We start from the raw sequence: 22,873 nt of genomic DNA, 5'->3' as shown, positions 1-22,873 counted from the left end.
TCATAGCCGTGACTTGCACGCTAAGTTGTAGAGAAGAGATTCATACGAATCTAGTTCAGGTTGTTGTATCTGTTTATATTTGAACCATCGTGATGTATATATATCCTGTACGTACTTGAGCTGTATATATATATGACAAAGGCCGATGCATTGAAGCACGGCAAACCAATCTCATCTCGTCTCTTTTTATGGTATCAGAGCCTACGCTCCCAATCGACCTAAGCCATGGCTCCCAACACATCTGGAACCCTCACCACCTCCAGCGCTGCCTCATTGAGCTCCACCGCATCTGCTAGCTCCTCATCTCTGCCGCCCTTTGCTAGCTCCATTACCATCAAACTCGATCAGGAAAACTACCTTCTGTGGCGTGCCCAGTTCGTCCCTGCTCTCCACGCCCATGACCTGATGGGCTTCGTCGATGGGACGATCAAGGAACCAGCGAAGATGATCGCTGGTGCAGGAGATGATGCCGCCAAGGTACCTAACCCCGTTTATTCAACCTGGTTTCGTCTTGACCAGCAGGTCCTGAGCGCCATCCTAGCGTCGCTCACGCCCGGACTTCTCGGGCATGTCCTCTTCATGGCAACTGCGGAGGAGGCATGGAAGGCGCTGGAGCAGATGTTCGCCTCTCGCTCCAGGGCACGCATCGTTCAGCTGCGCGTGCAGCTCGCCACGACACAGAAGGGCGACATGTCGATGGCCGAGTACTACCACCGCATGAAGAATCTGGCCGACACCATGTCGTCGATCGGCCAGCCACTCAGCTCCGCTGAGATCGTCTCCTACATGCTCGCCGGCCTCGGCGACAACTACGACAACCTCATCACGTCGCTCACCTCCCGCACCGAGGACGTCTCCATCGGTGAGCTCTATGCTCATCTCATGAGCTACGAAGCGCGCCACCCGACGCGTGATCAGATCTTCCAGCACTCCGCCAACAACGTCATGCGCGGCGGTGGCCGCGGTGGTGGCTGTGGCCGCGGCGGCGGTGGTGGGCGCAACGGCGGTTTTGGCCGTGGCGGTGGCGGCCGTGCTCCCAGCCACGGCGGCCGTGCCGGAGGAAACAGCGGAGGCCACGGCAATGGCGGCGGCCGTGGAGACTACGGTGGCCGCGGGAATGGCAATGGCGGCCGTCCCAAATCCACGTGCCAGATATGTGGCAAATACGGCCACGATGCTCTTCGCTGCTACTCCCGCTTTGACCACGCATACCAGCCGGAGACGAAGATGGCTGGACACACAAGCACGAGCTCGGATTCCTATGGCGTTGATCCGAATTGGTACATTGATACCGGAGCAACTGACCATCTCACCAATGACGTCGAGAAGATGAACGTCCGGGAGACCTACAAGGGTAACGACCATGTCCAAGTAGCTAACGGTAATAGTCTCTCTATTTCACATGTTGGTAATTCTGTTTTATCCAGCTCGTCCCGATCATTGCATCTTAAGGATGTCTTACACGTTCCAAACATCAGTAAAAATCTTGTAGCTGCTCATAAACTTGTTGGCGATAATGATGCTTTTCTAGAAATTCACCCACATTTTTTCTCTATTAAGGATCGAGCCACGAGGGCGGTGCTGGTAGAAGGTAGATGTCATGGCGGGCTCTATCCTGTTCCACCCATCTCTCGTATTCGCCAAGTTCACTTCGCCAAGCCATCACGGGAGATTTGGCACAGGAGGCTAGGGCACCCCGCGACACCCATCGTTCAAGCCATCCTTTCTTCAAATAAGTTAGAGTCATCGTCGAATAAAATCGTGCATGTCTGTGATGCATGTCAACAGGCCAAAGTGCACCAACTTCCGTATGGTCTTTCTAGTCGTGTGTCAACCAAACCTCTCGAGCTTGTTCACTCCGATGTTTGGGGTCCTGCAATAAAATCAGTAGGAGGCTATAGTTACTATGTTAGTTTCCTAGATGATTATAGTAAGTTCACTTGGGTTTACTTGTTGAAACACAAGTCTGATGTAGAACAAGTCTTTTATCAATTCCAAAGTCGTGTTGAAAGATCTCTTGGCTCTAAAATTTTGGCGATTCAAACAGATTGGGGTGGTGAATACCACAAATTACACCGCTATTTTTCTAATGTTGGTATCACTCATCGTGTTTCTTGCCCTCATACACACCAGCAAAACGGTGCCATTGAACGAAAGCATCGTCATCTCGTAGAAACGGCTCTTGCTCTTCTTGCACAATCACATGTTCCCCTACGTTTTTGGGATGAGGCAATTCTCACTGCATGTTTCTTGATCAATCGCATGCCCAGTCGAGTAATAAAAAATCAAACACCTGTTACTAAGTTGTTTCACACCCCACCAGATTACAATTTTCTTCGCATTTTTGGTTGCGCATGTTGGCCAAATCTCCGACCATATAACCACCATAAACTCTCCTTTCGGTCTAAACTCTGTGTTTTCCTCGGCTACAGTTCCTTTACATCGCGGGTACAAGTGTTTTGATCGAGCCACCAGTCGCATCTACATCTCACGAGATGTAGTATTTGATGAGCAATTTTTTCCGTTCTCCGACCCATCCTCTAAAAATCCTTGCCCACCCACCGAATCTTCTATTCTTCTTCCCGAGCAGGATACAGGATTATCTCATGTTGAAAATGATTTGACTAACCGTGCTACTAATTCTCTTGGTTCAGTTTTCCCTGGTTCAGGTACTGGCGTTTCCATCGAAGCTCCCGTGCAGATTCCTGGACGATACGTCGATCACACAACGGAGACCGTTGTACATGAGCCATGCACGCCTAGCATGGACTCCAATGCGCAGACCTCCGATGGGCCTCGCTTTCCCGAGGTCGACACTGGTCCAACCGACGTGTCTCCTTCCGCGGACTCTGCTGCGCCTCATGGGCTCGACTCGCCACTTGCGCCCTCGCCCTCGACAGCGTCACCTGATATCGACTCTGCTGCTGCTTCTGGTTCGGTTGCTGCTCCTGTCGTACATCCGATGGCGACACGCCTACGCCATCACAAGGTCCAACCTCGCAAGCTGTATGATGGCATCATTCTCTACGACCCGAAGAAGAGGGCTTTTGCTGCTACTGTCGAACCCGTGTCTCATGTTCAGGCTCTTACCTCCCCTGCTTGGAAGGAGGCCATGGATGCAGAGTACTCTGCGTTGATGAAGAATAGCACCTGGCGTCTCGTTCCAGCTCCGTCTGGTCACCATGTGGTCAGCTGCAAGTGGGTCTTCAAGCTTAAGTACAAGGCTGACGGCACCATTGATCGCCACAAGGCTCGTTTGGTAGCCCGCGGCTTCACTCAACAGTATGGTGTCGATTACACTGACACTTTCAGTCCGGTGATTAAACCCACTACTGTTCGTCTCATCCTCGCCATCGCAGTCTCCAAGGGGTGGCATCTGCGGCAGATCGACATTCAAAATGCTTTCTTGCACGGCGATATTCAGGAAGAAGTTTACATGGATCAACCTCCCGGCTATGTTGACAAAACTCATCCAACATATGTCTGTCGTCTGCAGAAGTCGCTGTATGGGCTGAAACAAGCGCCACGCGCCTGGTACTCCAAGTTGAGCACGAAGCTGCATGAACTCGGTTTTGTTCCGTCTCGAGCAGACACCTCGCTCTTCATTTTCCAGTCTGCCATAATCACCATATACATGCTCATTTATGTGGACGACATCATCATTGTTGGCTCTCGCTCAAGTGCAGTTGATCAGCTTCTCGTACAGCTCCGTGATGCATTTGCTGTCAAGGACCTTGGTCCTCTCACGTATTTTCTTGGCGTGGAAGTTCAACCCATCAAGGATGGAATTGCTCTCACACAGCGCAAATATGCCAGCGATCTCCTTCGGCGTATTAACATGCATGGCTGCAAGTCTGTTACTACTCCAATGTCTTCCGCAGAGCGGCTCAGTAAGACGCCTGGTGTTCCCCTGGCTGGTGATGATGTTTTTCTTTATAGGAGTACTCTTGGTGCCTTGCAGTATCTCTGTCTAACTCGTCCGGATATTGCCTTTGCTGTCAACAAAACCTGCCAGTTTCTTCAGACACCTACTGATGTTCACTGGGCTGCTGTCAAACGGATACTTCGTTATGTTCAGGGCACCCTTGACCTGGGTCTCTCCTTGCATCGGTCATCCTCTTCCGAGCTCAGTATATTCTCCGACGCTGATTGGGCTGGCTCTCTCGACGATCGTCGGTCCACGGGGGGCTACGCTGTGTTTTTTGGTCCCAACCTCGTCTCGTGGAGCTCACGCAAGCAGCCAACAGTGAGTCGCTCTAGTACGGAGGCGGAATACAAAGCGATTGCCAACGCTACTGCTGAAGCTGTTTGGTTGCAATCAGTTCTGAAGGAGTTAGGTATTTTTCAGCATGCGCCACCGATACTCTGGTGTGATAATCTGGGCGCCACGTTCCTATGTGCTAATCCGGTGTTTCATGCACGAACAAAGCATATCGAAATAGATTTCCATTTTGTGAGGGAAAAGGTGGCAGCAGGAACACTTCGAGTTCAGTTCATTCCTTCACGAGACCAGCTTGCTGATATTTTCACGAAAGCTCTTGGTCGAGAAGCTCTGGATCGTTTGAAGTTCGATCTCAATCTGGTGCACACCAGTTTGGATCGAGGGGGGCTGTTAAACGACAGTTCAGGTCGTGATAGGAGCGCTTCATAGCCGTGACTTGCACGCTAAGTTGTAGAGAAGAGATTCATACGAATCTAGTTCAGGTTGTTGTATCTGTTTAGATCTGAACCATCGTGATGTATATCTATCCTGTACGTACATGAGCTGTATATATATATGACAAAGGCCGATGCATTGAAGCACGGCAAACCAATCTCATCTCGTCTCTTTTTAGGAGGATGGCGGTTAGGCCGGCGATGGCTTGCCGGAGGAGGATAGGAAAGCATGAGGTGAAGCGGAAATGGAGTCAACCCAGCTTTAGCCAAAATCTTGTTGCTAGCTAAGCCTTTTTATGGCCTGGGAGCTAAATCAAGGTCGGAGTGTATCATTCAAGCAATTAGTCTGTATAATCGGAAACTAGATTTGTGCTCTTTCCTGTTCTAGTCAATGCCAATGAATGGGACAGATCCGTACTAGTCCGCTCGCCGCTGGTAGTTCTTTGCCTGATGATGCTGGCGGGTATAAACAGACGCCACTTAGCACGAGTGTATTATAGGTACACATAGAAGCATCCCGTCCAACTTGTATGGCACATGTGGACACTTGGTGGGACGCCGCTAACGTGCCCACTTACAGGCTACTACGTGTGGCCCCCAAAAAATAAATCTTTCTTGTGATCGTTTTCTTTCCGACGTCGTCCATGGCGGCAATTTATACTCATGCCATGAATCCATCAACGGCCGTCTCCCCATGTGATCCATCGATAGAGGAGCGGAGCCCTGTAGGCTGTAGAGGTGGGTGGACTCCCTTGCTTTCTTGCCTACGGCGTTGGTTGAGACGTGGCTTTGTTGTCTAGCTTAAGATAGGCTCTTTCATGTTGTGTTGTTATTTTGTCGGTGGTGGCCGACTAGCCGGTGTGGAGTTGTTGGTACGCTCGTTGCTTGCAGCGAGTAGTAGTGTTCTTGTACTCAAACTCGAAAAAAATGGTTGAAGAATCGGCAAAGGCAGTCTCTAATAATCAGTAATTATGTGGACGATGTAGAGATACAAGACTACAAGTACAGACCAGAAAGATGTAACTAGCGTTAATAAATACTGTAAATTCTAATTTCAGGCAGTTACGAGTTTCAGACAACTGAAAAGATACCCTGTTGTATGAGTCGTCTATTGTGTTGTCTAGAGCTGACATGTACAAGTATTGCAGACAGCTGCTGTCTAAACGATTGTACATGCCCTAAGAACGGTCCATGACCAACTGCTCAACACGGTTTCCGGTGAGCCACTTCAGGGACATCCGAATATATTGGGAAAACGGTTTTCGGAGACAACGTGACATGAATACCAAAATAAGCTTCCAAAGCCACGTGGCATCTAAAATAATTGCGTGGTTTCAAAAAGCTTTGACCTGGTCTGTAAAAACTAAGCAATTCAGCAGCACCGACAGTTGTGGGAAACTAGACAGCATCATTATTTCACAGAGTTAAGCCGTGTAGCGCACTAGACAGTACTGAAACTATATGGTAATAATCTCATCACTGGCGATTAGTTAGAACCGAGCATCCTAACATCGACTTCTGCGAGCTTCCGCCTATCCGTTCTTCGTTTGAAAAGTAAAACTAAGTCATGTCATAGTAGCATTACCTTAGCTAGCTGGATTGTGTAAGGCATCCAAGCTTACGCCTATCCGTTCTTCTATCCAGGCAAGCCTCCTCTCTAGTTTCAGCACGCTATCATGCATAATCCTGACATCAACTTCCGCAAGCTTGGCAAATGAGCGTATCAACATGTAATAATCAGCATGTCCGATGCAAGCAAGGCTGCCAGCTGTTGTCTTCCTTCTGTAGTGAAGATAACCGTCTGATCTTGGACGCTTCCTTGGCGGCATATAACAAAATCCATGGTCTTCCATTTCTGAATTGATACTTCGTATCCCTGATGATGATGTAGGCAAGCACCTTGCACTGACAGAAGTTCCATCCCGGCCTCGTTTCTTCACTCCGTTTGTGGAGCGTGTTTCCTCCATGCGCACCTTGGGGTTTTTGTCCTACAGTGCAACAGGTTTAGCCGTGAAATCAACAACAATCACCCCGAGAAGACGTGTAGATAATCCTCAAGCTGCTACATCCGTGCAAATTTGAACTTTACGCATGCTGCAAATCAAATAGACTTTTCTTGTGAATAGCAACTTTATTGTTCTTCATATTTCAATTTAAAAAAATCTGGTTGTGTTTGGTTTCTAAACTCAGCTACAATCTCTTTTTTAATGCTGATTTTGTTCCTAAAAGAGCATCCATATATACAAGGTTGTTAATGGTATGTACTCAAGGTTCAGTAAGGCTACATCAAAGGAGATTTGAAGTCCAAAATAAATATGCGATGACAATAAATAGAGTTCTTTTTATGAATAACAACTTTTTTGTTCTTCACATTTAAATTAAATAATTTGGGAGTTTGACAAAATAAATAAATAAATCCTTTGAACAAATTTTAAACTTGCTCACACTAAATATTGAGTTTATCGTAATGCTAATGCAAGTATACAACTAACTAATAACCTCAAAGCAAACTGATTCAGCCAATGAGAGGTAAACATAAAAAAATCGATGAAGGGCGCTTTATTAAACTCACAAGTTAGCATCACGCTGGTACAATTCATAAGACCTTACACCCGGCCATAAAATGTGAACATTAAAATGGAGCAAGAAAAATAAGTGGCAAGAATTTGAGGAGTCAAATAAATAAGCACTAATCCACAATCTTTGAGAGGCACACCACGATTTTACCACTTGATCCAAAAAAAAAAAAGGGATAAGACTTGACAACAACAAGTTGGGTGCATTACCTCTTGTCCTTTGTACATTTCCTGGAAGTCCTCTATCACGTGCTTCTCTTTATCTGAACATGCAATCCCAGGAAATACAACATCTTTGCAGTATTTGAGATAAGAGTGAAGGTCCTTCGAATAATCTGCTCTCACAGAGGTTAAATTATGTTATTCTCAAGTTTTATAAAGCTGAAACATACATGATGTCTCATATCTCCTGATTACATATGTTCTGAACTCAAGAGGGATCCCTATGCTACAGTAGAAACACAATGAAATTAAAGATTAAAGAATCAACAATATGGCTATATGAAAAGGATATCTAGAACTGTACCTACGTCATATACTCCCTCTGCCCCATAATATAAGATGTTATTACAACCAACATAGTTTGTAATTGGTTGTAATAACATCTTATATTACGGTACGGAGGGAGTGCATCGGTTGCACATCCCAATATTGAGCTGTGACTCACCAGCAGTGATAGTGAAAGATACTTTTTTTCAGTGGTCAATCCTTCGTTACTGTGTACAACCTTATTACTGACCAAATGTCCTAAAATTTTATAATAAACATTTATAACAATGGTCCGTATATATCATACCTCGGTAAATGAAAATTACCATTACAAGACAGACTAGTGGCTCTAAACATAGGAGGGTACAACATATATTAAGAAACAACAGACGACATGGCTACCATAGTAGATAGTACATGGTATTCTCTCTTATGGCATAGTAGCTATTATGCTAAACTAGAATAGCACGTATTTAGTAACATAAGAGGTAAGTATATGAACCACTAAATGGACAGCATAACGATAAGACCTGACATGTGTATATTACAAGAAAAACAATGATGCGGATGGATTGCAATGGTCACTGGAAGTTACCATGTGCGACGTCAATTTTATCATAGGCATCTGCAAGAGTGCATAGCAATTCTCTTGTGCCGAACTCCTCACTCGTGCTGCCATCAGACTTCATAGGTGGTGGTAAGTTTGTATCATTGCTTGCTGAAATCTCCTGAAGAAATAAAAAAAACTGACTTCAGCCCATCATTTTATGACAGATAATACATGACTTAAGACAGTTACCCTATCTGGAATACTCACCTCCCATATCCCTTGACCATTGATGTTATACTGAACTCTCAGAGCCAATATTAGTATAGCCATTACACACACCCGTGTAGGGAGCCTAGCTGGATTACTAGACAGCCACAGATCTGCAGGCATCGCCCACTCATAGATACGGCAAGCCTGAGGGAGGATTCTTCCAATCGGCAGAGACAACTCGCTCAAGTAGCGCTGAGCAATAGCATAGAAATTAACCGAAGGAAGCCGTAAGCCTATCCTTCGCGCTATGGACCCAGCTGTAGCTTCCAGTTGCCATGCTCCAATCACTCGGACCGGCCTGAATAGCTGTCTCGCACTCAAAGGGCAGTGCTTTACAGGGGTCCCAAGAAGTTTGTCCACTTGGGTAAACGCTGCCACATAAGGAAGCTTACCCTCCATTGCCCACCTGTAAATGTCGGTCGGCAGGATTGCTTCCCGGGCAACATGACAGGCCAGGAAGCATACGGACAATGTCGAGTACACCGGCAGCATCATCCTCAACGAGCGCAGGAAGATGAACTCGACCCTTCGCCTGTCTTTTCGTATCAGGGCTTCGTCCGCCCATTCGCACATCACCTCCGGAGGTTTCTGTTGGCCTTTCAATGGCAGTAGAAGCTGACCGAGAGCAGCACCTCCACTGGAAGAACGCCGCTTCAGTCCCCGCGCAGCCTCGTCCTCGACGATCAGCTTTCGCGCCCACATTTCGCCGAACACCTTGGAGGCAGCCACCCAGCGCACCCAGATGGTTCCAGCCACGCCGCAGATGAGCGCGCCCGCCCGGTGCCTCTCGACCAGCGCCTGCAGCTGCTGCTGCAGGATCACCTGCAGCCCCTCCACGTAGCGCTGCCGGATCCGAGTCCCCAGCTCCTCCAGCTTGCCGCCCCAAGCGTCGGCGGCGCCGGGCACAAAGTCGCGCGGCTCGTCGGGTTCATCGAAGGCACGCGCAGCAGGGGCGCGCTGGGTGTTGTCAGCGTTCAGGGATTTGGGAGTTTTGGTGGATTTGTTGGGAACTCGGATGGAGGGCCGGTTGCGTTGGATATCGCCGGGGTCGGAGACGAGCGCCTGGGTGGAGGTGTTGACAAAATTGCACTCGCGGCATGTGAAGTAGCCGTCATCTTCGTCGTCATCGGGGCTGAATACTCCCGTGTCTCCGCACATCTCGCAGACGAAGGTTGTGCTTCCTCCTCCGCCGCCGTAGTGATCCGGGGACGCGCCGCCGTCGTCGTCCATGAGAGAGGTGGGGTTTGCGCGCGCCTTGTGGGATTCAGAAAAAAAAAAGGAAAGATTTCAGGCGTCAGTTAAAATCTGGCGAGGGTGGCGGCGGCCGGCGGGTAAAGGAGATGGGCGGGGGAGGCTGCCGCCGGAGATGGTGTCAGGCTTTCAATCTGAAACCCTTTTCTGAACATGTCTGAATCCAACACCTAACTGACCAAGTGTCTCTTAACCGGTTCAAACGCTGGACATCTACGCGACCGTCCATCATGCATCCAACTTACCGCTTTAAGGGCATCTCCAACCGGGCGACCCATCCAGCGCCCGCGCGTCCGGATGGGTCCAGCCGGACAAAAACCCAGCCCAGCGCGCGGATCCATCCCTAAAACGGATGCCCGCGGCGTCGGATCGGCCGCAAACCCGGCCCAAATCTTGGCGGGTTTGCGTGGCGCGGACGCGAAAGGCTGGTCGCTCGCGTCCGCCCCTTGTCCGCCCCCGGCCCGCGTGTCATAGGTATAAATAATATTTTTCATTAAAAAGAACTCATTACATTTTTTTACCTACTACTTCTATCCTAAATACGTACGGGGCCGGCGGCCTCGCCGCGCGACTCTCGCCGGCTCGCCGTCGGGGCCGTGGATTTCACTCGACGCGGGCGGCACGTGCGCGTGAGGATTCCACTCCAGCTTACTACGGGCTGGGTGGCGCGTCGGCGGCGGCGCGGGCGTCGGCGGCGGCGCGGGCGGCGGCGCGAGCCTCGGCAGCTTGGACGGAGGCCATCATCCTCCTCCTTTCCGTCCGCGCACCTCGGGCGCGCTCGCGCTCCGCCTCCTGCGGCGGAATCATCCGCTTCCCGCATAGCTCCACCTCCTGCAGAGCGACGCGGTCCACAGCGGTGCGCGCCTCAATGCGGACGCGGGCGGGGGCCTGGGCCTCGTGGTTCTCCTGCCGCCGGCGCATGCGCTCTTGCCGGCCACGCTCCGCCGACTCAGCATCCTCCCGGGCGCGCCGCTCGGGGACGGCATCCGGATGAGGTGACGGGCTGCTCGCATAGCGAGCAGCTCGTTTCCTGGCCGAGGAGGTCGCCTAAGCGGCGGCGGCCGGCCCGCCAGATGCCCTCGTGCTCCTTCGTCACGCGCGTGAGGTCGGCGAGTCGCTCCTCGATGGCGGCGTTGATGTTCGCCAGCGCGAGGTCCTCCTTGTTGACGGGCTCCTCCGCGGCGGCCGCCCCCTCCTCCGCGGCCTCGTACCAGCCGTCCGCGGTCTCGTGCCAGCCCTCCGCGGCCGCCTCCACCATCTCCGCGTCACCGGCCTTCTGTGCCGCCGCCTCGGCAGCGACGCGGAGCGCCTCGTCGTCGGCGACCCACCGCGAGTCCATGGCTGTCCCGTCGAGGCCTACCATGGCGCAGCGCCGCGCAAGGAAGACGAACCACGTGGCGTCTCTTTGGGTCGCCGCGTTGGGCGCAGCGTGCGACCCAAACGGACACGCGGACGCGGGGCGCTGTCCGCGTGTCCTGGCGGCGACCCAAACGGCCCAAAACGGACGGCCCAGCGCGTCCGTTTGGGTCGCCCGGTTGGAGATGCCCTAAGCCACCTTGTCGACCAAGATCTCCCATCTGAAGGCACCGAAGCGATTTTTTTAAAAAAAAATAGTTTTAAAGATCTTGACGTTTGGATTGGTTTACAAGATTTTCAAAATGCAAAGTAGACCGTGGAAATTCAAATTTCTTACGGTTTCAAATCCTGCAATGCAAATAAGCTCTTGTGAACATTCTAAGAAAATCCTCCTAAATTCTTACGAAATCTCTTTGAACTAAGCGAGCCCTAAAGATTTGAGTTGGCGGTCGTCTGTTCAATCCTTCTCAGACTTGGACAAGTGGGATCATTCAAACCAACTAGCATAGCAACAAAGAAAATTAGTTTGATATATAAGCTAACTAAAGTATGTTCCACTTTATTTTCTTCCATAGACTTTTTTATTCTAGTGGTTTATTTGGCGGATCACCAAGTCTACTCATGAATTATTCTCCTAAATAGAGAAATGATACATCTGGCTCATTCCCACATTCTCGAGACGGTTAGTTCTAACTTCTTCATGTAAAAGAGGATCCTCCAATGCAATGCCAGGCATGCCATTCGCGTAGAGACCCGACCCAACTTAGACCACACACCATGCGTCCTGGAGCTCGAACAGCTCTACCAATCATCTCAACTCTAGGAAGGATGCCACCAAGTCTATCTCGCAGGCACCGCCACACCTTGACGACAATGACCAAAAAAACTACATTTGTCGAGCGCTTCCTCGCATAAAATCCTACCGAGAAGAAGGGGGAAAGGGGAAGGCCGCAGGGGCAGGCATTGGATGCCATTGGAACCATAGCCTAACTAGCTTTGGGTAATACAATAATGATGCTCATTCCTATCTTATACCATTCCCAATCAGGTGTATCGGTAATGGTTGGAGAAGTCTTGCGTGGGACATTGTTGTTCACTATTAACTCTTTGACACACATTACATATAGTGATACACTTTGCAATTTCCCTCTTCATGCTAGGCCACCAATTTATCTTTGAGATTGGTGTTTCCCAGGTGCATAGAATACAAAAAGGCATATGGTTCCCGCAGTCAGCTTCTTAACCTTATAATATCGAGGTACGCAAATATGTCCACCTAACCATTTTTTGGGCCCTTATTTCTCTCATTTTTTGATATTTTGAATATAGTTATCTAATCTATTCCATCAGATAGATCGGTTTTTTGATTGAACTCGCCAGAACATGCAATTTTACATGATATCAAATCTTTAAGGTCATGGGTTCAACAATTATTTTGATAGTGCATTTAGGAACCATCTAGAATTTGTATGATGTATAACAAGGTAATTAAGGAACTAGTAACCCATCTAAGTGTTGCAAGTTTTAGTTCCGTTGTTAGTTGGATTAAGATAACGATGACCCGTAACATTGGAGAATATGGGATGACACATATGAAGACTCCAATTTTATATTTCTTTGAGTCGTAGGTATGTTGTACTATAAAATGGGGCACTTGACTAGTAAGAAGTTTTCTTATATATCGCAAGAACTCTAAAGAATTTCTCAAAAATCCAACATGTTTTATCTCTTGCTCCACGAAATCAACATCCTCGAAAGTCGAAACCACCCGATATATTTTACCCCAAACCACCAAACTAGTGTGAACACGAGACTAGCAAGAAAACACTATCTTGACACTTTATGGTTTTCCAGTACTTACGCATGTATCGTTGCCCTAGAAAACCGAGCCAGTGTGTTTCCCCATCAAGGAAGTCAACACCATAGGTTTAGTTCTTCTGAGGATAAGGACGGAAAGGAGAAGGGATAAGGGGCAAGAGCAAGGACCTGAAGAAGGGCAACAACATCAAGCACTACACCAAGTACAATCCCCACACCAATTTTGGTGAATGAACCTCTAGATCCAAGTTCAATTTCGACACCTAGGGAGATGATGAAGAAGAATGTGGCCTCATCGGAATTACTATTGCCTCATCCAAGCCGGCAAGCTCTATCTTCGATGTGCCCAAAAGTACAACCATTCCTCCTTGTACTTCATGTCCAAGGGCTCTTAAGGTAAAACATTCCACTCACTATGATGAATGTGAAGATGACCTAGTTGGTGAGGAATTGTAAGATGACTTGCTTTGTTATGATGAACTTGCAAATGCTTGTGAAAGTTAGCGAAGTTCTTTGTCCATGAAATTAAGAAGTGTGGGGGGTTTGACCCGTGAGCTCGGAGAGACGTAGCTCATTCTGACTCTGGTGGAAATAAGCCCCTTGTATATAACGAAGCTCAAGAATGAAGCATCATTATACCATCAATCTGAATTGAATTTCCCGAGCTTTGCGCCCGTGCTTATACCATTCCACAGTACGATGCCCTGAGGCTTCGCATCACATCGTATCCTGAGATTGGTTATCCAAAGAGGTCTGGATCAGAGCTAACCTTGGCAGCGAACGATTCGACACACGTCTTCGGCATGAGGGAGAAGGACATCACATCGTGTTCTGAGATTAGCTATCCAAAGAGGTCTGGATCAGGCTAGCCTTGGCAGCGAACAATTCGACACATTTCTTTGGAATGTGAAGGTCTTCGGCATGAGGGAGAAGGACATCACATGTCTTAAAGTGCTTCCACCGAATCTTTCGAGCTGCGGAGGACTGCTTGGTTCAATAACGTCTGATTTATGAGGTTATACACGACTATGTGTTCATCTGGAGATATTCAACAGTACATCGAAGGTGGACAACATTTGCTCGAGAGACCTCCATCTTCACACCCTAGCAGAACCATGCGATTAACTCAGAAGATTTTGCACCCTGGATATCGCATAGCTCGAGAGATCTACATCATGGGCTGGATTCACCTCAATGAATCTTATGAGGATGACACTCTTTGAAAGTAGAGGAACTACAAGGAAATAAGGGACATTAAGAACAAAAGGACAAGTGGTAAATAGCCTCACAAACACGGAAGGATAATATTGAGAGACAGTAATTTCTAAAGGCTTTCTTTCAATAAACACTTTATAGATGTGTAACTATAAGAGCTACACTATGAGAGAGCATCTCTAGTAGAGCCGGTATATCTCGGAATCGAAAATTACGAGTTCGGTCTCCCGAACTGTTGAGTTTAGATGAATTTTGTCACGGCGCAGATCAGAAATCAAACTCGCGAACTGAAAAAGCGAAAATCAAACGTCACGGGAAAATCAAACTCGCAATTGAATCCAGTTTGCTCCGATCAAGCTTAATTCATTGATTTACATTAATCTAGCCAAAATACATGTTGGTTCGACCTACATTCGCTAATTAGAGACCTAAAACGACTAGGATTAGGCCCCGGATTGTCACCGGGGCGCTTCTTGTCGGCGGCGGAGGGTTTTTCCTCACCGTCGAATCCTACGCGACGATGAGCGCCGCCACCTCGAAGGCCGCCGCCTCCGAGGTGCTCCTGCAGGCTACAGGCGGCCAATCGGCGTTGTCGTCATCGTTGCCACGCGGGGACAGCGGCGGGCTGCACGAGCCGGCGGGGGGCGCCTCGGCTTCTCCTTCTTCGGCCGCCTCCTCGTGCGCTTGCCGGCGCGCGATAGCTTGCGGCCACTTCCGGCCTGCCCGCTTCTATGTGCCGTCGGAGCGTGACCGCCTCGCGCGGTCCGCCTCCGCCCGTACACCGGGCGGACGCCGTGGTTCCTTTCCGTCGCCGATTCAGCCCCCTTCCCTACCTACGCGTCTTAACCGCCCCATTGCGGATGGAGGGGTGGTGGCGGAAGAGGCGGAGCGGCGTCGAGGAGACGGAATGGCTCGCCGGAGAGGAGGCAGGCGGCGGCGGCGGGAGTGAAAGCGGCGGAGGGGAGTAGGGTTTAGAAACCGAACTCCCCTCCACGGCCCCTTTTAATACGTGGCGGCCACACAGTTTCTCGGGGACCAGAACGCGAGTTCGGGCTCCGTTCTAGCCCATCTCCGAACCGAACCCATATTCTCACCGGAGTTTTTCAGTTTCGGCCCCTTTTACGGGCTCTGCTAGAGATGCTTTTAGACATACGCAAAGGTAAGGAGGTACAAGTGTTGTTTCTTCCTGTCCTTAGAGCATCTCCAACGGGCACTCTATCCAGCGCAATATCAAAAAAAAAGTGACTGGTTTAGCGTGTGGTCGCAAATTGATGCTCCAACAGGTGCGTTGTAAAATAGAGCTTCAAGCAAAAGCGCTATGTTGTACACTATATCTACCGGGCCGAAAAGAGCGCGCGGTATAAGTCGCGCGTAGAAACAACTAAGGATATTTACAGCTCCAAAATTTAGAGCTTCTGTTGGAGATGAATATGGCCTCACACGCAAAACATGGATGAAGCATGCTGCAAAATGCTTTTACAGCGCCAAAATTTTGTGCGGCTGTTGAAGATGCTCTTATACCTAGCGGCCTGAATGCAAATGTGAGCTAAGCTACAACATCTTGCTTTCTGATCCGGGGTATTACATTGGAAAGCAAATTACTTTATCAAGGTGGAAAGACATCTCCCCAACCTCAATGCTGACATTGCTGGGAGGTTCAATTGTGCAGAACCTGTACGCCCACAGAAGATGGACATCAGCCAATCATTAACCACATTTGTCTTAGACTGTATGGTTCTAATGAACCATGTAAACAAAATGTCATTGCTTCTGCCAAAGCTATACAGAATCAGAAGGTTGTTGTAGGCTAGACAATGAAATATTCTCCCTGAAGTACTTCCATTTTCTCCAGGAAAATAATTCTCCCATTTATAAGCTAATTTCTCCTAACATTTGTATATCCGCTTGCGCCTAGGAAAGTAGATATTATAATATTACATTTTGGTACATGTGGGACGATCACGCCTACCAGGTAAGTGATTATCGGTAAGTGATATTCCTACTCAACCGATCTTAAATAATAAGTCTATCTGGAAGATGAAGATACCACTAAAAATAAAGATCTTCGCATGTTATCTTCATCGAGGTGTGATTCTTACTAAAGATAACCTTGCAAAACGCAACTGAACAGGGTTGAAAGAAATGTGTGTTCAAGAAGAGACAATAAAACACATTTTCTTCAATTGTTGAGTTGCTAGATCTATATGGTCAATCATTTAGATAGGATCTACCTATACCCACCCCGTAGTATTGCCAATATTTTTAGCAATTGGCTAAATAAGGTGGATTCAAGGTATAAAACGATTATCCGAGTGGAAGCGATTGCAGTTGTATGGTCTCATTGGCTGTGTAGAAACGACAAGGTTTTTAATGACAAAAATTATTCTATTATGCAGGTTATTTACAAGTGTACAGCTATGCTCCGTTCATGATCACCGCTTCAACGCTTGAAGGACCAAAACCTATTTATGCACGTACACGGTTGGAGAATAACGCCAATGACTTTATTACTCAACATGGGTGGCTGCATAACCAGGATAGAAGCCAATGGAGTTGTCGACTACTTGGGTTTTTTCCTTTTGTTCTTTCTGTACTCTTTTTAATTGGATACTAGATTCATAAACAGCTGTGTATCTTAGCTATGCAAAGACTGAATGTAATGCTTGATACTTCGAGTAATAAAGCATCATTTATCGAAAAAGTGATTATCGGGATTGTTACTGACGAACTCAGCAAGAACTTACTGGAATTAGTCTTCATTTCCATCTCTGGTACTTTGACCAGCATTCGGCTAATGTGATGTCGATTCCACAAGATGAACAATTCCACTTAAGCATGGTCGTTTCTAACTACCATGGCATCTAGCAATTCAGGCAGGAATTTCAATAAAAAATCTTTTGGGTTTCTCATCAAGGGCAAAGGAACGTTTCGTATGTCAGGTCGGGCAGGGTTTCGGTCTATGGACATGTATGAGGTATCACAAATGACAACAGAATGGAAGATCAAGTGCAAGAAGAAAACCTGCACAATGTGGCATTTCAGCCTCTCTGGACAAACCATATCTATATCTCTTTTTGAACAGAGAAGACGCTCCTTATTCACACCAAGAACACATATCATCAGTACTCGAGAGAAGACCATCAAGAGCTCCCTAATGTGCTTCCTGCTCATCATGATGAAAACAATGTTTCTTCAGAATACATCTTTGTGCTTGCACATTATTTTTGATTTATTATCCACGACAACGACCATTAACACATAATTGCTTATTCTGCTGTGAGATGTCCATATTGATGAGTTCTTAGAACATAAAGTTGCATACTACATGCAAATTATAACAAAAGAGTATATGACCAGTACATGCTTTGCCCATGTACTAGACACAACTGGCAACATATTTTGGGGTAAGAAATAGCTTCTCCTTTCGACGCACTGTTAGTCCGTAAACATCTGTCATATCAATGTCCTCTTTGTGCATCCCATCCGGGAGCTCCCAGTCAAAGCAGTGGAGAAGGTTTGCGAGCATGATTTCCACAGTGGCTATCCCAAAATTTATCCCTGGACATATCCTTCGCCCAGCCCCAAATGGCAGAAACTGGAAATCCCTCCCCTTGAAATCGACAGCCTCGGCGTCCATGAACCTCTCCGGCATGAACTCATCAGCGTACACCCATGACCTCGTGTCTCTACCAAGAGCCCAGACATTGACAAGGGTGCGTGTTTCGGCTGGAATTGTGTAGCCATTGACATCACATTTGTCTATTGACATGTGTGGGATGAGGAGCGGCGCTGGTGGGTGTAATCGGAGTGTTTCTTTTATGACAGCCTTTAGATAGGTCATGCTGCTCAAGTCTGCCTCCTTCACAGTTTCTTGGGTGCTGGGTGTCTTCCCCCTTACCTCGGCTTGGAGCTTGGTCATGAGGTGTGGATTTCGTAAGAGCTCGCACAAAGCGTACTCGATGACTACGTATGATGTGTCTGTGGCTGCTCCAAACATCTCCTGTGTATGCATTGGAAGATTTAGTTAAACATTTGGAAGCATATGTGTCAATATTAATATTTAATGCCTTGTAAGCACATTGAATATTATCACTTCATATAAAATTAAGCACTATATGAAGAAGTTAAATCTACTTTTAGTTCATGGAAATATATAAATGCGTTAAGACGCACACATAACATATCAACAAATTATCAACTCATGATGGTTATTTTTTTAATGAAAGTTGGCAGGAGCTCAACCCAACACATGTTATTCTTACTTTTTTTTAAACGGATGTAAAAGTTTTGCCTCATCCATTAATTAAATAGAATGTGACCAGTTTTCAGGAGAAAACCTGGCGAAAACCAACAACAACAGTGCCAAAGCACACACACAACCACCCACACTTCGCCACGTGGCTACCTACAAAAGCTACAAACACGAAGCTCAAGTTGGTCTGTGCAAAACAGTTGGCTCTTCTAGAAGGGACAGGCAGCTTCGATCCTGAAGACGAGCCCCGGAGAGGAGATGCGCAAAACATGCGCCGAATAGGACCTTCACCGGACCGCCACTCGAAGGTCATCGTACACCGTCCAAAGGCAGCTTCGACTTCGCAGCAAGAGGAGACCACCACGAAGACATTCGGACATGCCGGAACGGAGCCGACTAACATGGCCTTGCCGCAATAAAACCTTGGTCACCACCATCGTAGTTGCCTCACAAGCCTCCATCTGGCAGCCCAGATGCTTTGTGTGTCCAGCCCACCGGAGTGCGCGAAGGGGATCACCAACTTCAAGATGACGCCCTCAAGAGAGGAAACAACGATGAAACTACGCCGTCGTTCGATCCTGTGGGATCTAGGCTTTCACCCAAAGACTCGAACCCGAGGGCAGCGAAGGTGGGAGAGCTCCACAACTGCCCCCAAGGAGGATGGTAGCATCCACAGACGTCGTGCGGTCAGGCTTTCGTCCAGAGCAACCGAACCTTCACATCCTCACGCGGCCGGACAACAAGACAGAGCGAATCGCCGGCAGCAGCGCCACCGCCGCACAAGAGCCACCGTGATGAGGATTGTTTTCCCGATCTTTCACGATGCACCTTGATGATCCATAGGACCGATAGATCTTGAACTCCCTTGACAGATTCAAGGATACTCAAGCACATATGATTACTCTTTTGACAACTCAAGAACTCTCATGCCTTTATTGGATAACCGAATGAATGTCCGAGACGCCGTCACGCACGCTGATCCCATAGGGACGGAGATAACTTGAACTCGAGGTTCTACATGAGCTGAATCAAAACTAGACTAACCCTAACCCTAAACCGGCCAGCCCCTTATATGAGGGAGGCTGGCCAGCCCCTATTGGGCTGGGGCGCCCACTTATGGGCCTAGCCCTACTTGGGTTGGACAAGCCCAATCCCAACTGACACACTAATAACCCTAATTTGGCCCACCACATGACCTGGCTACATTATTCCCTTATAATAATACTACGATACAATAATGGTACAACCTTAGACTTAATCCTCGTATCAATGGATGTCCTAGTGTACCAGACCTGGATATCCATATCACACCGTCGAGATCCTGGAGCAGCAGCCCAGCTCCGCTGGTGCCCCGGCCCGACCAGAAACATGGCCACCGGCGGCAGAACACCGCGCAAGCCGGCCAGAACCACACGGCACGGGCACCGCCGCCATAGCCTGACTCCCCACCAGAACCCACCCCGCCACCGCGAGAGCGCGTCGCCACGCTGCCGCCCAGAGACGGCCCAGAACGGGCCCGCACTAGGCCCTCACAACCCGCGCAGCGCCGCCGAGGTCGCAGCCGTTGCCGACGCCGCTTGGTCCTCCGCCGCAACCTCCCCCCAAACCCGCGCCCAGCACCTGCCGATGTGCCGCCATGCCGCATCATGCGACCCCCACAACCGCCGCCTCACCGCGCGCAGGGGAGGTGTAGAGGGTGCCCGCCATGCCCTCCGCCTTCAACGGCCAGGCGCCGCCACCGCCACCGGCGCTGCCGTCGGCAGCGGCTAGGGGTGGTCGGGATCTGGGGCGGTTCTGCTAGGGTTGGGTGCCCTCCGGACCCGCCCCGCGTGAGAGCGGCCCCGGAGGAAAGGTGGTTTTTTTACTTATATATATAATTAAAATAACAGGTTCATGTATATTACTAGTATTTTGAGGGGTAATTTTAATAATTTTGCTAGTATACTAAATATATATAAACGATCTCTAAAAACATAAACGAGCGCTTGAGAATGAATGATTGTGGAAAGTTTTCTTACCATCAAGATACGGCAAAGTCAAAAACAAATTCCTGTAAAACTAAAAAATCGAAAGAAAAAAATGTGGCGCACCATATGCACATGCGCCAGAGAAATTTTGAGCGAATTTTGAATTTCGGTGGCCCCCTCCTCCCTTCTCCTCCTCCTACTCCCCACTTCTCCTTCTTCTGCCTTTTTCTTCCTTCTCCTCCCTTCTTCTCCTTCCTCATCCTCCACCCACACCCGACGACCTCCTCCTCCTCCGGCGACCTCCCCCGACGACCACCACCACGACCTCCTCCTCCTCCACCCACCCACCACCACCACCTTCTCCTCCTCCTCCACCTTCTCCACCACCACCACCTCATCCACCACCGCCACCTCCTCCACCACCTCCACCACCTCCTCCTCCACCACCACCACCTCCTCCGGCTGGCCTCCTCGGCCTCCTCCTCCGCCCACCCACCCACCCACCTCCGGCGACCTCCGGAAAATTTCAAAAAAAAACTGGCGAAATTCCGCCCCAGATCCAGATCTAGATCTGGCCGCCATATTTTTTAAAATAAAAAAAAATCTGTGGCGCACCACAGAAGAATTATGTGGCGCCTGACTACCTAGTGTGTCACAGAAGTTTTGAAATTTCTATGGCCATCTAGATATGCGCCACATAATTCAAATATATGTCACGTGACAACTATGGCGCAAGGGATATGCGCCACCGAAGTCCAAAATAGTGCGCCACAGAAAAGGGATTTCCTAGTAGTGATATTACTAGTATTTTGAGGGGTAATTTTAATAATTTTGCTAGTACACTAAATATGTATAAACGATCTCTAAAAACATAAGCGAGCTATGGAAAGTTGTCTTACCATCAAGATGGCCTTCATATGCTCTCTAGTGAGATCATAGTCATGCTGAAGAGAAAGTAGCGCGTCTACAAAGTCCCTTTCTTGATCTTGATCTAGCGATGATGAATTACTCGCATCATGTTCGTCTATGATCTGGTCGAGCAAGTCGTGCCACCTCTTCTTCAACCTTTCAAGCTTGCCAAGCACGGGTCGTCTGAGCATGCTTATATTTCCCAAGCTGGGGAAATAGTTTTCCAGGTTGAAGCCTCCAAGCGCGGCCACGTTCATGCTAATGAGCTCCCGGAAGACGTCGTTCCGGCCCTCCGCGCGGAAGAACTTTCCCGCCATGGCGCGGCACACGATGTCGTTGGAGAAGGCGAAGAGCATGGCCGACAGGTCGACGGGGCCGCGCGCCTCCCGGAGCTTGGCGACCACGAGGCGCGCCTCCTCCTCGCGGGCTGCGCAGAGGGAGGCCACCTTCTTGGCGCTGAGCAGGTGCCCCGTGATGATCTTCCTGGCCTGGCGCCAGTGCTCGCCGTAGGGGGCGAAGGCCACATCGGAGGCGCCGCTGAAGATGACGTCGACGACCAGGGAGTGCGGCCTGGAGGCGAAGGCGTGGTCGTGCGTGCGCGCGTGGAGGACACGACCAGGTTGCGCACCTGGCCCAGGTGGAGGAGCATGAGGCCGTCAGCGGCGTGCTTCTCGGAGAGGCCGGTCGTGGATGTTGGCTAGCAGTTCCGGCAGGAGTTTGCCCTTGCTTGGCGGCGTCGCACTTGCTGCCGCGCCGCTCCTAGGCATTATAGATGTGGATGGATAAAGAGGTGTGTGTGTTCTCAGTACACGACCGGACCAAGGAACTTTATAGTCGCCAAACCGAAGCGATGCGTGTGTTCTCAGGCCGGTCAGGTCAACCCACCGAACAACGGTGTCCAGCAAGCACAGCCTGCATCGGCGACAAACCAAACCAAACCAAACCAAACCCTACAGGCGGCGACAGATCCCGCGGCGGCTCGGCTCGGCGGGATCCAGGCGCGGCGGGCTTCCTCGCCGACACGCGCGCGTGTGCGCGTCCGTGCGCGGCGCTCCGTCGAGCTGGCCTGACCGCCTCGAAGGTCGAAGCCACGAGCAGGCGGCCTCCTTCTTCGCGCCGCCGCCCCTGCCAAGCAACCTCGTCCCTCTCCTCGTCGCAGGCAGACTGGCCGGCGGGCGGGCGGGTGGAAGGAGTCCGCGTCGACCTCACCGGACCGCCTCCTTCCGTGCTATGGTAAGCTCCTCCCATCTGACCTCCTCTCCTACCACTCGATCCGCCCAATCGATCACCGGCACTAGGACGACGAACAACCCAATCGTCTAGCACGAGACGCAACCGAAAGTTCTGGTGTTGTATGTTTGTTTTCGGACTCCAGGTTGGGCTGCGCCCTGTTCCCCGATGCTTCGTTGCTCTCGATGCTGCTACTTGTTTAATTTCATGATTACTACCATTATATATAGTGCATCCTCAAGCTAGTGGCAACGTGCTAAAATAAATGCGTGTCAATTCCATCTCGCTCTTGCTTGCAACGCCAACTGGGGCTAGCTTATTGTTTGATTTGATC

The 22,873-nt window shown here is 49.3% G+C and overlaps 1 protein-coding gene and 1 pseudogene across 1 annotated transcript; both read right to left on the bottom strand.

Moving 5' to 3' along the window:
- Nucleotides 1-6,142: 6,142 nt before the first annotated feature.
- LOC124657800 (TATA box-binding protein-associated factor RNA polymerase I subunit B-like) lies at nt 6,143-9,771 on the bottom strand. The gene is made up of 5 exons (XM_047196306.1): nt 9,180-9,771; nt 8,515-9,137; nt 8,317-8,449; nt 7,443-7,567; nt 6,143-6,644 (listed from the first exon to the last, which is right to left on the bottom strand). Exons 1-5 carry the CDS (start codon nt 9,769-9,771, stop codon nt 6,243-6,245), a joined length of 1,875 nt encoding a protein of 624 aa, XP_047052262.1. The 3' UTR covers nt 6,143-6,242.
- A 7,786-nt stretch (nt 9,772-17,557) lies between these two features.
- LOC124655874 lies at nt 17,558-22,557 on the bottom strand (annotated as a pseudogene).
- Nucleotides 22,558-22,873: the final 316 nt, after the last annotated feature.

This window comes from Lolium rigidum, chromosome 5 (assembly GCF_022539505.1).
Source record: "Lolium rigidum isolate FL_2022 chromosome 5, APGP_CSIRO_Lrig_0.1, whole genome shotgun sequence".
NCBI classification, from domain to species: domain Eukaryota; kingdom Viridiplantae; phylum Streptophyta; class Magnoliopsida; order Poales; family Poaceae; genus Lolium; species Lolium rigidum.
This window is presented reverse-complemented; position numbering and strand designations above follow the sequence as displayed.

What these genes read in the sequence shown, in the direction of transcription:
- LOC124657800 (XM_047196306.1), bottom strand. Translation starts at nt 9,771, where the DNA reads ATGGACGACGACGGCGGCGCGTCCCCGGATCACTACGGCGGCGGAGGA. An exon ending in GTATTCCAGATAGGGTAACT is followed by an intron (nt 8,450 to 8,514) that starts GTCTTAAGTCAT and finishes TTATTTCTTCAG; the next exon opens with GAGATTTCAGCAAGCAATGA. An exon ending in AAATGTACAAAGGACAAGAG is followed by an intron (nt 6,645 to 7,442) that starts GTAATGCACCCA and finishes GTTGCACTGTAG; the next exon opens with GACAAAAACCCCAAGGTGCG.